A 15,862-nucleotide genomic window follows, 5' to 3' on the forward strand; every position below is an offset into this window, starting at 1 on the left:
TGGCACAAACTGGACACTGGGGAAATGTTATTTCCTTTCTCCCGCCTCATGATAAACATACATGTGCACATATTTTTCCTGGCTGAAACTGTTTTCAGGCTTAAAATTAAAAATGCATTTGGCCTTTGGTATATGCCGGCCGGTTTGTTCACACGATTTGAGAGTTGGTGAAGAACCAGTCTGTTATTCTAATGAGAGCTATGAGTTCTGTGTCTAGTAAGATGCCTTCCAGTTTAGGTGTACCAGTTAGTTTAGTTAGTTATGTGCTGATGTTCACAGGCTGCTGTTTCTTTTTCAGATGAGCAGACTCATCGCTTTCCACTAATTGGCAGCAATGGCGTTTACCGAAAGAGTCAACAGCAGCAGCAACAGGTAACCATGAGGTCCATGATGCAAAGATACCTTGATGTTGAATTTTATAATCAATTTTTCAAAGAATAAGGTTGGTCCTTTTTATTTTTGTGACCTATGGACTCTCTGGTGCAGGAAAAGGTGTGAAAATTTCTGTCTTCTCTGAATGAAATCAAACCTGTTAGACTGGCTACATATTTTCTTTAAATCTAGTACTCTCTTAGTCTTGTAACTCATTTCGTTAACATGTGGATGTGATATTATATTAGATCAAGCATCCTAATTCTATGTTCGAGGAACTGGCCCAGGTCACACTGATTTGGGAAAATGTGCACCTGTTTGGTTTGTGCTGAAACAGATATGAGGAAATCGGCCTTGTTGTGAGAGGCTTGGAGGAGGGAATTCTGTCAGATATACTTAACAATCAACATCTCTCCTTCCAACTCTGTACACATAGTTGACTGCCTTCTTGTGTATTGCATATAATCAGGGTTCCTTGCAGGCAGCGTATTTATATTGTGAAGCAGTTGTTAAGAATAACCAATTTGCTATTCAGAAGGAATTCTTAATATCCCTGATCAGTTTTATGTATACTATTAGATATTCAAATACCTATGAAAGTAGGAGACCTGTAGATTCAAACATACTCAGTTAATATTTCTTGAGTAATAGATGATGGGGACTGTGGCTCTGGACCATTCTGGTGCTTTCCTACTTCCTCCTCCTTTCTGGCTCATTTAGGAAGCTCTTCCTGCACTCCAGTGGTCCCCGTCGTCCTGGTGTTGAACTTGGTGCACTCTCCTCCCCCACAGAGGAAGGCACGTGGCCCAGGCTGCTACACAGTCCATGTGCTGCTAGAGCCAGAGGGGAAACTGTTAGCATCCTTTTTTTTTTTTTTTTTTTAAGGCTTATTCATAATGTTCAGTTACACATAAGTTTTAAATTGTTATGTAGTTAAATGTCTTGGTATTTTATGGATTCTGGATTTGATTGTGCTTCGCAAGGCCTTTCCTATTCCACGATTGAGACAATAATGTCACGTGTTCTCGGCTGGCACTTGAAAGGTTTCATTTTTTGCATTTAAATCAGAACTTGTACGCTGGTGGCCTGTGGGGGCAGATCTGGCCAACAGATGGGTTTTGTTTGGCCTCTCACAGTGTCCTAAATATATATATATATCTGCCAGTGATTTTTACATAACAATCTAGACTTCCATCTTCTCCTGAAAAATTTAACAGCACAGCGTTTGCATTACCATAGACCACCCCTCAGATGGAATCAAATAACTAGCTCCTGCTCTTTTTGAGAAGTCATGAGCTTTCTAATTCAAAACTTCTCAAGTGATGTGCCATTACTTTTCAGGTGTGCTGAGACTTAGTTCTCCCCAACCAGAACTCCCAAACACCCACCTGATTTCCTCTGACAGACAGATATCTGCTATGTCAGCTTGCCCCAGGGAGACTTGATGTTTAAAAAGAAAGAATGAAAAGCTGGGGAAGCACGGATCCTTTTTAGTTCACTACAGTTCCCACACAGCTGGGTTCACGGACGAGTTAGATGCTTTGCCCTCTTCATTTGCTGCCCACTTTAGATCATTGACTTTTTAGTGTTTTGATCCATCTGTAATTGATTTTAGTGTAAAGTGTGTGTTGTAAATTTCCATATTAATAGGAAAATGAAAAAGTCTGGGGGATGTTAGCCTTTTTTTAAGCAAAAGGCTGGCCAGTTGTTCCAACATAATTTATTAAATCATCTATCTTTACTGATTTGAATGCCATGTCCAAAACCCATCACATTCTTGAGTCTGTTGGTGAACCCTTTTGTGCCATCAGTTGTCTCTTCTGCCAACGGTGCTGTACTATTTCAGTGTTTTTATAGATTTTAATATTTAGGCAGATTCTTTGTCAGTAATTTTCATTTTTAGAATTTTTATGGCTAGTCACATCTGATTACATTTCCACATGTACTCCGAAGTCGTTTGTCATTTTCTAGAAAAATTGTTGGCATCTTGATTGGAGTTTGAATTAATCAATTAAGAGTTGAATTCTATAGAATATGAAAACTGGGTCTTTCTACAAAGGAATCTAAATATCAGGTTAATGAAAATGTATCGGGGTGAAGAAATTTTAAATTTCTAAGGTTTTTTGGAGGTATGATTTTTCAGCTATTTCTGATTACTCACACTGTATCCAGAGTAATTTCTGGAAGAAGAATCATAAATTATAATAACACTGAACAGTATCATCAGTGGCGAGATTAGAAAAGATATTTGGTACTCCATTATTTACATTTGTTTTCTGTTGTTGCTAATTGTTAGACTAGCTAATTGCCCTTTGTAGTAGCATTCTAGCAATTACAGAGCTGTTTTTATTATTTGTTACATTTGTCTTTTCAGCTCTTGAACTCCCTGATGTGGTCCTTTTAATAACCCAGTACAAGTAGTAAGTTAGAGGAAATCCTAAATAGAGCTCTATTTTTAGCATATACCAAATAGCTCACTTGTTTAAATGTTTTGTCGTGTTCAGTTCAGTCGCTCAGTCGTGTCCAACTCTTTACAACCCCATGAATCACAGCACGCCAGGCCTCCCTGTCCATCACCAACTCCTGGAGTTTACCCAAACTCATGTCCATCAAGTTGGTGATGCCATCCAGCCATTTCATCCTCTGTCATCCCCTTCTCCTCCTGCCCCCAATCCCTCCCAGCATCAGAGTCTTTCCCAATGAGTCAACTCTTCGCATGAGGTGGCTGAAGTACTGGAGTTTTAAGCTTTAGCGTCAGTCCTTCCAAAGAACACCCAGGACTGATCTCCTTTAGAATGGACTGGTTGGATCTCCTTGCAGCCCCAGGGACTCTGAAGAGCCTTCTCCATCCCTCCCAAAAAACAAATTCACGTGAAACTGGTCCAGGACTAGCACATATTTTAAAGGAAATAGACGTGTATTGAGCAGGCAGGTATTAATTGCACAAACTAAATAGACATCTGAGTGTGAATCCTTAGTCTGCTCAGGGCTACCAGAAGTCATCAGCATGGCAGAATATTAATATCATGTGTAAAGACAATATTTGTTTTAGTTCTTACAAATAAGCTTATTCCCCTGGCTCCCAGGCTTATCAACATTTGATGGTACTCAGTCTGATGTACTTATATTTCTCCTCCCCTTCTTTCCCCTCCCCTTTTTGTTCTTTCTAAAAATTGTTATTGGAGTGTAACAAACTGAAAAGGGCTGACACTATGAGTACAGTTCAATGCATTTTCACAAAGTGAACACATTTGTGTAACCGATCAAGCAACAACAATACCAGCTCCCCAGGAGCCCCTCCTGTCTGCTCTTAGCTACTGTCTCTCTCAAAGCCTACCGCTATTCTCACTTCTATGCCTGCTTTCGATTTTTGTTTTAAAATAATCAAGTAGTGTATTCTTTTTGGTGTCTATTCAGTTTCGATGCTTATGTTATTGTCAGTCAGTCACTAAGTCATGTCTGAGTCTTTGGAACCCCATGGACAGCAGCACACCAGTCTTCATGGATCACAGCCTTGTCAGGCGAAGGGACTTGTGTAAGTCAATTAAGCTATGAGCCGTGCCATGCAGGGCCACCCAAGACGGACAGGTCATGGTGGAGAGTTCTGACAAAATGTGGTCCTCAAGTGAAAACCACTCCAGTATTCTTGCTGCGAGAACCCCATGAACAGTATGAATAGGCAAAAAGATGTTTGTCATTTTTCTTTTATTTCACAAACTTATATATCTTTATATGCCTTTATAATAAGGCATATTAAATGAATATACTATATTTTACTATATAATCAGTATTAAAATTTTAAAAATTTCCATCAACTTTTCATTGTCTAATCTGATAGTATAATTATCCTTACTCTTTTCCACTTCTCTCTCCTCTACCTTCCAACTGTTAGCTCTGCTTTTAGGTTTTTTTTTAATTATTATTTTGGTGGCGCTGGGTCATTGCTGCTGTGCAAGAACTTTCTCTAGTTGTGGAGAGCAGAGGCTACTGTTTAGTTGTGGTGTTCGGGCTTCTCACTGTGGTGGCTTCTCTTGTTGCAGAGCATGGGTTCTAGGGCCTGCAGGCTCAGTAGTTGTGGTACATGGGCTTAGTTGCTCCAAGGCACGTGGGGTCTTCCCAAACCAGGGATCGAACCCATGTCCCCTGTATTGGCAGGTGGATTCTTAACCACTGGACCACCAGGGAAGTCCCCTGCTTTTAGTTTTAAATTGTCCAGGTTGACAGCACATTTTATAAGCATCTGTGCTTTTGCAAGCTTTGTCTTTTAATAATAAAAGCTGAAAAACCAAGAAGCACTATTTACACTATTTTGATTGGGAAGCAAAATAGCGTTTAGGGTTTTATTTCTTCTCTGTGGGTTCAAAGTCAACCCAAGTACCACTTGACACATTTCATATTGATCAAGACAAGTGAACACCTATAGCTGAGTGAATTGCTCAAATTCATGCCACATTTTAAATTGCCTCATCTTTGGATGGTGTTTTTATTTTTCCTGGAGTTTCAAATTACTTTTCTTCTCCTTGTTGAAAGAGAGAACATGCCCCTTTGCAAGGTCACTACCCTGTCCCCCTTCTTTCCCTTCAGTGTGTGTTAGGAAATCTGCTGATATGCTTGTCAGTTTGGGGGAAAGATTTGAGTGATTGCATTTTGTGAACCCTGAACCATAATGCTATACTCTTGCATGCTCTCCTTCCCCAGGAGAGTCTGAAATAACGTTTACCTCTCCTAATTGAGGGGAGCCCTCAATTAGTGAGGAAGCTACAAGGTGTTAAGCTGATTAACACCTATTATATGGACAGATTTTCTTTGTGTGAGTAAATCAGGGGCCTGACTTCCAGATGCTCACTAGAGAGATTAATGGCTGTAAGCTGTGTTTTCCTGAAACTGTGATTGGCCTGGGCATTGTAAATAATCCACACCTGGAATTGTGAAATTTCCTGTGTTTCCCCAGCAAGTTGTTTTAGGCCTGATTTATAAGCGCAATAATGTTTCTTATACAGAATGCATGGTTTCCCTTTATTTTAGAAAATGGTTGCTTGTCGTGTGTCGTTGTCATATATAGTTTAAGAGGAGTCATTCGGTTTGATGGGTTTAAAAGAGTTTGGTTTCAGACTTATCTCAGGTCTGAGGAAATCTTTTTCAGAATTAGTTATTTCCCAAATGGACAGTTAAATTTGGTGGGGAGTGGGTGTGTGGTGGGGAGTGGGGGAGACTCAGCTGCAGACGTATTGAGTACTTTCACCAGTAAAATCTAGTTGAGGGGCTTCCCTGGTGGCTCAGTGGTAAAGAATCCGCCTGCCAATGCAGAAGACACGGGTTTGATCCCTGGTCCGGGAAGATCCCACGTGCCAAGCAATAACTTAGCCCACGCACCGCAGTTATTGAGCCTGTGTTCTACAGCCTGGGAGCCACACTACTGAGCCCACATGCTTCAACTACTGAAGCTCACGAACCCTAGAGACCATGCTCTGCAACAAGAGAAGCCAGTGCACTGCAACTGGAGAGTAGCCCTGCTCTCTGTGAACAGAGAAAAAGCCTGAGCAGAGGTGAAGACCCAGCACAGCCATGAATAAATATAGAGGACAATTTATCTTAAAAAAAAAGTCCAGTTGATTTTGTATTGCCTAAGTGATGTAGCAGACTTGCGTGTGGGACTCCAGGGCTGGGTAACTTGTGTTTAGATCTCTGACACATTGGACAAATGGCTCAACTTTTAAGCCTCATTAAGATGAGGATACCGAGAATAATGTCTGTAAAGTGTTTATCCCAGCGCCTGGGATAAACTCCTTCATGAATCGTTAATTCTCTTGCTCTGGTGATACTAGTAGGGAGCTGGGTTTCAGGAGAATAAGTACCTTCCACAACTCTACCTCAGAAGAGAAAGACTTTGTTTAGAGGCAGCTCTTTGGGTGGGTGGAAAGGATTCCTTTGTGAGCTACTCCAGGAATAGGGCTTCCCAAGTGGCGGTAGTGATAAAGAATGTGCCTGCCAATTCAGGAGACAAAAGAGACATGGGTTCCATCCCTGGGTTGGGAAGATCCCCTAGAGGAGCGCTTGGCAACCCAGTTCTGTATCCTTGCCTGGAGAATCCCACGGACAGAGGAGCCTGGCGGGCTCCGTGGGGGTCACAGAGAGTGGGACGCGACAGAGTGACTATCACTTTCACTTTTCTTACCATCTTTGTATGAATACTAATTTTATACTATCCTGATTTGGGGAAGAACCTTTTTCTTTTTTGTAGGCTTCAGTTATAACAATCCTTTTCTTCTAAAGCAGTAGCCGTCAGCCTCCTTGGGAATATGTGGAACAGGATTAAGATGAATATTTCAGTTTCCTCTTTTTCAGAAGCCTGGAGGACATTATTTCAGAATCTGAGTCTTGTTTTCTGTCTCTCATGATAACCCTGTAATGTAGTTAGATTAGATGGTAATCTGGCTCCTTGTACTGGAGGAGGAAAAAGCTTGGAGAAATTAATAGTTGAATGTGTGAATCAAGCTATAGGGAATGCTGGAGCAACTGGTTTATTTTGGTGGAAAATTTTTCTCTACCAAACAACATTTAACATATTAAGCAATTTCTGCCTTTGACCAAGTTTTGATGCTTTTCATCAGATAATGCTTTCTTCTTAACCTGAAAGGCAGAGTGTCACCATTTCTGTTGCTTTAAAATGATTTCAGACATTGGACTGTATGTGTTTATATAGGTAAGATGTTATAATAGACAGAGTTAAGTGAACAGGTCTTATTAAAGCTACTGAAAGCATGAGGAGGTCCCAGACTTCTTATTAAGGGGGAGACAATCTGAAGGAAAAGAGAAAGAGGGAGACTGAGAAGGAGGGAAATGGGATGAAGGGGCAAGAGAAAGACAGAAATTTTGTGCATTGTAACAGCAATAAAGAATATTGGCCCTGACTGGGCATGAAAACCTAACTTAGTATAGATCTTATCATACTTCTTGCCTCCACTCTTTTTCCTTCACTTGGAAAGAAACAATTTTATTATAGACAGTAGAAGTAGAATATTTCATTAACTTTCAAATAGCCTTTTCTCCAGATTTAACATTTCTCAATATTTTGCCACACTTAAAAGGAAAAAAAAATGTATCCTTTTCCTTTTGTTCTTTGCTGGAGTGATTTAAAGCCAATCCCAGACATCTGTTTTTTCACTTTGGCTTTACCTTATGTGCGTCTCCTTTAAAAGGGGGATTTCTTTCCCTACATAATTGCGTGCCAGTGTCTTTCCTAATAAAATTACATTTTAGATTCATCTATGAATTAGCCCATCTCCACACTGTTCGGATTGTTTTAAAATGTCTGTTCAAGTTGTTTACATCCTGACTCAGTCAAATCCAAGTGCGTATCCTGCCTTGCTGTTGTTTTTTAGTTGCTAAGGGTTCCCTAAAATGCTGACTGTGTTGTGTGTGTGTGTGCGCGTACGCGCGGGCGTGCGCTCAGTCATGTCTGACTCTTTGCTACCCTATGACTTGCAGCCTGCCAGGCTCCTCTGTCCAGGCAAGAATACTGGAGTGGGTTGCCATTTCCTTCTCCAGGGGATCTTCCCAATCCAGGGATTGAACTCACATCTCCTGCATTCCTGCATTGCGGGTGGATTCTTTACTGCTGAGCCACCTGGGAAGCCTGTATACTGTGTTAGGTTTTGTCACGTCTTAACCCAGAGCATTTACCCTGCTTATTTTGTGGGGATGCTGGGTGGGGGGCAGGCGGTGGAGTTGACTGAGGAAACTGAGTTGAATGTATGTTTTACTTTGTGGATTTATCTGACTGCTTCTCTTAATGTGTTTTTGTTCTTATAGACCAGTGGTTCTCAACCTGGAATAATTGTATTCCCTGGAGGTGGGGGTAGGGGCGCATCTGACAGTGTCTGGGGAGATTGTCATTGTCACAGTCTCTTGGGTGGAGCTGGGGCTGCTGCTCCACACTGTACTGTACTCAGAATGGCCCTCACCACAAATACTTTTCTGTCTCCTTTTGTCTCTGGTGCTGAGAATTACATGCTTCTGTCCCAGGTATTCCCTGTAGAATGGAGTGAGCGCTAAAGCTCAGTTACACATTTGACATAGTCTTTCTGCTCAAAAGAGTTGTCTAGCCCAAGAGTGGTGCTGTTTTTCCATGACTGGATCTGCGTGCCAGTTACAGGGGAATGTCACCTGGTGAAAATAACATGTGTGAGCTGAGCACTTTATACAATGCACGTTCTATTCTAATTTTAAAAGTTTACTTGGAAAAAAAAATCTTCCTAGTCCTTCTGTTGAACCTTCCTCTGACTACCACCTCAGATTCTTAGAGAAATCTTTAATCCTCTTTCCTTTTAATGTAAGAGACTGGTAAAGATGGGGGAAACGGATGCCTTGTGCCTTAATTATTGAGATGGTCTTGGTCTGTTATGGGCAAACCAGGTGCTGGTATCAACCTTGTTCTGGAGACACCAGAACGGTTAAGTACCATTAGGCTCCCCCCGCGCCGCCCCGCCGAAGGGCTTCCCAGGTGGCGCTAGTGGTAAAGAACCCTCCTGCCAGTGCAGGAGATGAAAGAGACAGGAGTTCGATCCCTGGGTCAGGAAGATCCCCTGGAGGAGGAAATGGCAACCCACTCCAGTATTCTTGCTTGGAGAATCCCAGGGACAGAGGAGCCTGGCCGGCTGCAGTCCACAGGGTTGCAGAGTCGGGCACGACTGAGCACACCCAGCTCAGGCCCCCAGGAAAGCTTGCAGGAGAGGGACGGAAAGTTCCCCCAGATGAGATGGCTTCCAGAGAAGAAAGTTGCCTTTCCCAGGCTCTGAGAAGTGGGCATGCGGGGCAGAAAGAACCAGCGGAGGCTGGGAATGCAGTAGTGGTGTGCTGGGAACCCTTTCCGGAAAGTTGTCTTAAAGCCACTGTTTTCCCCCCCATCTCTGATAAATCACTGGAAGGAAAGGCAATGAATTTTTTTCTGACAATCAGTTCTTACTGGGGGCCCAAGCTTCGTTTGCAAGTGAAAGGGCTGCTGTTGGAGTCGTGGACATCACAATGGGCCCTGCCTCTTTTCACATCAAAGTGTAAAAGAATCTCCAGGGGTGATTAATGGGGGCTGCTGGACTCATTACTTGTAAACAAAGCTGAGGGGTGACCTCAACATTTTTTTTTTTTAATTAAAAGAAAACAGGGTTTCCTAGCGGAGAGCCATGGGTCTGCTCTCCATTTGAATTTTGACGGCTCGCACTGGAGATCTTTGTTAAGGTTACAGAGAGGCAGCCTGTGTTACCCAGGGTTCGAAAATGCCCTCCCCTCCACCGCCGGCCCCCACCCCCCTCCAGGTACCCTGTGAGGTCGAAGACTGAAGTCTTGGCTCCAGCTTTATTTTTGTTGCCAGAAGGGGGAACAGGGCAGAAACTATTGAGCCCTCTTTCTCTAGGGGAGACTGAGGGCTTAGACCCCTCCTCTGTTCTTTTCCCACCCAGCATCAAGAGAAAAACGCCTTCCTCCCATGCAAGGCAGAAAGAGGTCAGTTTTAAAGTAAATTCCTAGAACTTTGCCCAGAAGTCCAAAGACTGTTTTCAAGTTTACATTTCAAGTTAGTACTCCTTTCATTTCTGTAGTACGAGGCTTGTCATTGGATTGAAACTTTGAACCAAAATTACAGTATTTGAACATTTCATGTTCACCATTTATACTGAAAGCAATACTATTAAAACACTGTTATTAGCACGAGAAATCTAGCATTTTATGGACCCAAGATCTAGAAACTGCTCTTTAAATTCAACCCTGCAGCTGAAGGTCCACCTTCGAATAAACTTTATTTCCAGTGTCCCCATCTTCCCATCAAACTTATCTCTCTCTTGCTGTTCTTTCCCTTGGCTTCTTTGTTGGAGTCGGTCCAAGCCTTAGCCAGATTTTAAATAGATGGGGGGCCAGAGTGACCCTTTGTAACCCAAGTGGAACCTGTATGGCTTTGGGCACCCAAGAATTCGAATGTGTTTACTCACTTCCCAAGTGTTTGGTAATCACCTTCTGAGTATATCTTCTAAACAAGTTGTAAGATTTGAGAAAGGAGCAGAGGTCACAGCTGGAGGGGTAGAGAGGAGCTCTCTTCCAGCTGAGCCGTTTTCAAGTAGAGATAAGAGAATGTCCAAGGACTTCTTTCCCCGAGATATGGAGTGGTGTGAATGGGGGGGACGCTCCTTGTTGACACGGCTTTGTGAGTTCAGATGCCAACAGCAGACTTCAAGTCTGTTCTGCATTGTCTTGCTAGAAGCCTGTGGCAGGGAAGTCCTTTATGAGCTCTGGTTTGAAACTGAGGCTTGGGCCAGAAATCCTCTTGGTTGACCTTCTTTTCTGGCCTCGTTGTTGTTTAGTCACTAAGTCGTGTCCAACTCTTGTGGCCCATGGACTGTAGCTCACCAGGCTTCTCTGTCCGTGGGATTTCCTAGGCAAGGATACTGGAGTAGGCAGCCACTTCCTTCTCCAGGGGATCTTCCCGACCGAGGGATTGAACCCACATCTTCTGCTTGGCAGGTGGATTCTTTACCACTGAGCCACCTGGGAAACCCTCTGACTTTGTAAAGGAGTACTAAATAAAACCTTCCTGGGAGATGGCTTCAGCATGGCTCCAGTAGTCAGAGAAACATGCATCCTCTTCTCCTGCAGGACCAAAGCCAATATCTTAAAAAAAAATACTTATGTTTATTTTATTTGGCTGTGCTGGGTCTTAGTTGCAGCATATGGGTTCAAGTTCCCTGACCAGGAATTGAACCTGGGCCCCCTGCATTGGGAGCATGGAGTTCCAGCCAGTGGACTGCCAGGGACGTCTTCAAAGCCAGTGTTTTTCTCCTGGGGTGTGGAAGGTGGGGTGGAGACAAGGAAGGATGGCAAGGGATAGGGATGACTCATGAGCTGCTGACCAGAAAGGGATGGATTAATTTTAAAATTGAAAGCTGGAAGTGGTGTGCATCCTGAGACGAGTTAGAGCTGTTGTGCTCTCGGGGTGGTGACGTGTGTGCTCTGCCCCGGATCACTTTGCAGTCTGTAGAGCATTGCACACATGGCAGGTGGTGACCCTGTGCATAACTCAAGCTCTCAGCCGTTAGAAGCTGAAGCAGTTCTCCTTTTAAATTATCTTTAACATCCGGCAGAAATGTCATGCCCTCTGCACTTGATAACTGAGATATGAAATCACCCTTAATTTAAGAATGGAGGTGTTGATATTCAAAGGAACAGAGAATATTTAATAAATGAGAGCAAGGAATATACCTTATTTGTCTAGAAAACATGTCTGAAAATATGTGTTCGTTGTGAAGGACAAAGAGTTGGGAGTCAAGGCAATGAATGAAATGAGAAGACACTTGGAAAAGTTTTTAATATCAGTGTTACTTTTCTTCTCTGTTCTCCTGTTGCCAACTCAAAGTAGGGATTCAGGTGAGTAGAACACTTCTTCCAGGCTCGCTGAGATTCCACCCTTAAATTTTCACCTGGAGAGGCATCCCAGTTTAAGGGAAAGTGAGTTTATTTTGAAGTCAGTGAGAGTTGGGCTTGAACTCGAGGCCTAACTAGATGTGTAATGCTGGGAATTTACTGACCCTCCCCAAATTCTTACTTCCTTCATCTGTAAAATAATATAATGAGAACTGCATGAGATAATGTATTTTTTAAAACCCTAGTACCTGCACTGAATCAGTATTTAATAAATAGTCACTTGCTTCCCTTTCTGTTGACCCGCCTCAGAGAATCTGAACTCAGTGATGTTCTTTTTTCCCCCCAATATTTATTTGTTTGGCTGTGCTGGGTCTTAGTTGTGGCATGTGGGATCTTTTTTTCTTTCACTTGTGGCATGCAGGATCTTTAGCTATGGCATGCAGGATCTCAGTTGCAGCACAGGAGCCCTCAGTAGCCGCATGTGGGATACAGTTCCCTGACCAGGGATCAAACCCAGGGATCAAACCCCTGCATTGGGGGTATGTGGAGTCTTAGGCACTGGACCACCAGGGAAGTCCCTGAACTCAATGATGTTCTTAAAGTCCCTGGCGGCGGCAGTGGTTTAGTGTCTAAGTCATGTCTGCCTCTTTGCGACCCCGAGGACTGCAGCCCACCAGACTCTTGTGTCCATGGGATTTCCCAGGCAAGACTACTGGAGTGAGTTGCCATTTCCTTCTCCAGGGCATCTCCCTGACCCAGGGATTGAACCCAAGTCTCCTGCACTGGCAGGTGGATGCTTTACCAGTGGGCTACCAGGATAGGCCTTTTCCCCATCACGGTTTAATTTTCGTGTGTGTGGGGGGCGCACTGCGCAGGGTCTTCACCGTGGTACCGGGGCTCTTGGTTGGGGTGTACAGCCTTCTTTAGCTGCAGGTTGTGGCTGTAGTTAGTTGTGGCTGGGTTAGTTGCCCCTCGGCTTGTGGAATCTTAGTTCCCCAACCACGGATCGATCAGAGTCCCCTGCACTGGAAGGCGAATTCTCAATCGCTGGACCACCAGGGGAGTCCCCCAGCATTTTTTGTATTACAGTTCTGTTCAGATTATTGTGTGGTTTCTCTCTGCTGATTAAGCCTCGGCCAGTATGACCTCTGGTGCTTGTTTCTCTCAGTCTCAGTGTTACATCACACATCTGTGTAAATTGTATATTTCTTTCACACTGGAGGTCTGTTTAATCTTTGCGCATTATCTCTGTGCTTTGCAAATAACCAGCCATTTAATGAGTGATTGACTTTGTGGCTGTTGTAGTCATGGCTGTCATAGGGATGGAGGATGGATGATGGTTATAATGGGTATTTATTTGCCCTTTCTTGGAAAAACAGCCCAAACTTCTTGCTCTATTACTAATGGGTTAACTCGGTGTTTCTGTGAGATCCCGTAGCTATTGAGGCAATTGGCTTGTTGACCCAAGTGTTGAAAACTACACTTTAAGGCCCGTGTATAAAGTTTTCAGAATTGTGTAAACAGTAATTTACTGCTACCGATTTGTCTTTGTTGACCTTTTAAAAACAAATGGCTTCAAAGCACAGCAAGCCTTATAAGCAATGATGCTTAAAAAGTCACCTGTATTTCACTTTTCAGGCTAATCTGTCAAAGTCATCTTGCAGCAATGTTTTCATCTGTTTTGAAACAGACGTGTGAGGCTCTACACACGTACTTGCTGAGCCAGTTCTCAACCCAGGAGCCAGGGAGAAGTGGAGTAGCCCATAGGGAGAATGTTTTCTCTCCTCCTTTGGCATCATAAATCTGTGTCCAGGAAAGCAGTGCCGCCAGAGGACCTGGAGGATTGGCTGCGTTTTGGAGATAGATACTCCACTGTGGCTCAAGAAAGGAAATATTAACATGGGGAATCATTATGTGGCTAGTGGGCATTTGTGAATTCAGGGCTTCCCCCATGGCTCAGCAGATTAAAAATCTGCCTGCAGTGCAGGAGACACAGGAAACATGGATTCAGTCTTTAGGTCAGGAAGATCCCCTGGAGGAGGAAATGGCAACCTGCTCCAGTATTCTTGCCAGGAAAATCCCATGGACAGTGGAGACTGGCAGGCTATGGTCCTTAGAGTCACAAAGAGTTGAGCACAACTGAGCACCAGCACAGAAAGAGTTATCTGGTTCAGCCATTCAGCTGGTTGATCCTCTAAGAGGTGCCCATTTCAGCTCCTGGGTATTTGCATCTACCTTCCCTCACCCCTGCTCAATCTTCTCCATCAGCGTTTGTCTGTCATTGCCCAATTCTTGGAACCATCATCCCCTACTTGCACCCACGCAGATGACCTTTACACATGAGAAACAACATTTCTCTTCTCTCTGAAGACAGAGGATATGTTAAAACGCCCAGTGTGAAAAAGTAGAGGGTAATAATTTGTATGAAGAAAATGTTGCGGTCTCCTTTCAAAAGGGTTCACACCTGGCATCCTTTGAATTAGGGAGTGGGTGTGATTTGTTTTTTTGAAATCTAATAAAACTGTGTTTTGGGTGGATGTGCTTTTTATCTTCCCCATCTCCCCGAGGTGACAGTTTCTGAAGAGAGTGACTTAGTAATCTGGGACTTACATGCAGACTTACATGCACATCAGCAAATGCTGAGCACCTAGTGTGTGGGAGTGCCGCACATTGGACATACGATGTGGATATTCCACCCCTCCCTCCCTGATCCTTTCTTGGGGACTCCTCCTAGCTTGGAAGCTCCTTACCATTCTGATGGGCCTCTTTCACTTTTGTGTAAAACTCCCTCTTTTCCCACCTGATAAAAAGCTGTCACTTCTCAGACCTCTGTCTGTGACTCCCTTCCTCCTTACGCCACAAGTGTTCTCTGCACAATCACCACCCCTCCCGGCCCCACCCCTGTCCTCCCATCTCTGGATTTTTGTGCCAGGAGCTACTTCCAGAGTGCCATCACTTCCCTGAGTGGTTTCCTCTCCGCCTCTAAGTGCTAGTGGTTATCTCCCAGCCTAACTTGATGGTTCCTCAATGGGAGAAACTTGATTATATTAGGTTTCCCCTATGTTCATTGCTTCCTTACTTTAAAAACCTGCAGGGCTTCCTATTACCTACAGTTTAGAGATTGAATCCCTTAATAGAGCATTCAAATCCTCCATCCTCTGGGCCTCAGCTTTGTCTTTTCTTTTTTTTTTTTTTTGCTTGTGCTGGGTCTTCAGTGCTGCACAGACTTTCTCCAGTTGTGGTGAGTGGAGGCTACTCTCTATTGCAACGAACAGGCTTCTCTTTGTGGCGGTTTCTGTTGCAGAGCAAGGGCTCTAGGGTGTTCGGGCTTCAGTAGTTGCGGCACATGGGCTCAACAGAAGCAGTACTCAGGCTCTGGAGCACAGGTTCAATAGTTGCTACACAGCATTGAGAGGTCTTCCCAGACCAGGGATGGAACCCCTGTCTCCTGCTTTGGCAAGCAGATTCTTTACCACTGAGCCACCAGTGGTTCCCCACCAGGAAAGCCCCCTCAGTCTTAAAGCCTCATCTCCCATCACTTCTGTCTTTCTGCCAGCCCTGCTGCCTGGCTGTACAGAAGTTCTCACAATTCCATATACAAACCTTGCTGTTTCAAATACCAGGCCTTGGCATATGCTATGCCTTCCTCCCATCCCTGCTTCATTCACTCATTCCTTGATTTGTAAGTCCTGTCAGGGAGGTACAGAGCTTTACAGGAGCATATAGGAAGGGCTTCCCTGGTGGCTCAGATGGTAAAGAATCTGCCTGCCAATGCAGGAGACCCAGGTTCGATCCCTGGGTTGGGAAGATCCCTGGAGAAGGGAGTGGCTACCCACTCCAGTATTCTTGCCTGAAGAATTCCATGGACAGAGGAGCCTGGTGGGCTACAGTCCATGGGGTTGAAAAGAGTTGGACACGACTGAAACTATCACAAAGGAAGGGCAGGCACCTAAATGTAGATTTAGAGAATAATCAGGGAAGACTTCTTGGAGGAAGTGATGGTTAGGCAGAAAATTAATGTATGTTGAGGAGTTAATCAGTTGAAAAAGTTGGGTGGTAGAATGAGAAGACAAATGTATTCCAG

The 15,862-nt window shown here is 43.9% G+C and overlaps 1 protein-coding gene across 6 annotated transcripts in view; it reads left to right on the top strand.

Moving 5' to 3' along the window:
* Window positions 1-15,862, top strand: part of AFF1 (ALF transcription elongation factor 1) — a 194,913-nt gene that overhangs the window by 12,902 nt on the left and 166,149 nt on the right. For all 6 annotated transcript variants that reach the window (XM_061420742.1, XM_061420741.1, XM_061420745.1 and 3 more), the window contains one exon: window positions 299-372. In XM_061420742.1, the coding sequence (XP_061276726.1) occupies window positions 335-372 (38 nt within the window). In that variant the 5' untranslated portion in view covers window positions 299-334. Of the gene's footprint in view, window positions 1-298; window positions 373-15,862 lie in introns of those variants that run through there.

The sequence above is a fragment of the Bos javanicus genome, chromosome 6 (assembly GCF_032452875.1).
Source record: "Bos javanicus breed banteng chromosome 6, ARS-OSU_banteng_1.0, whole genome shotgun sequence".
NCBI lineage: Eukaryota > Metazoa > Chordata > Mammalia > Artiodactyla > Bovidae > Bos > Bos javanicus.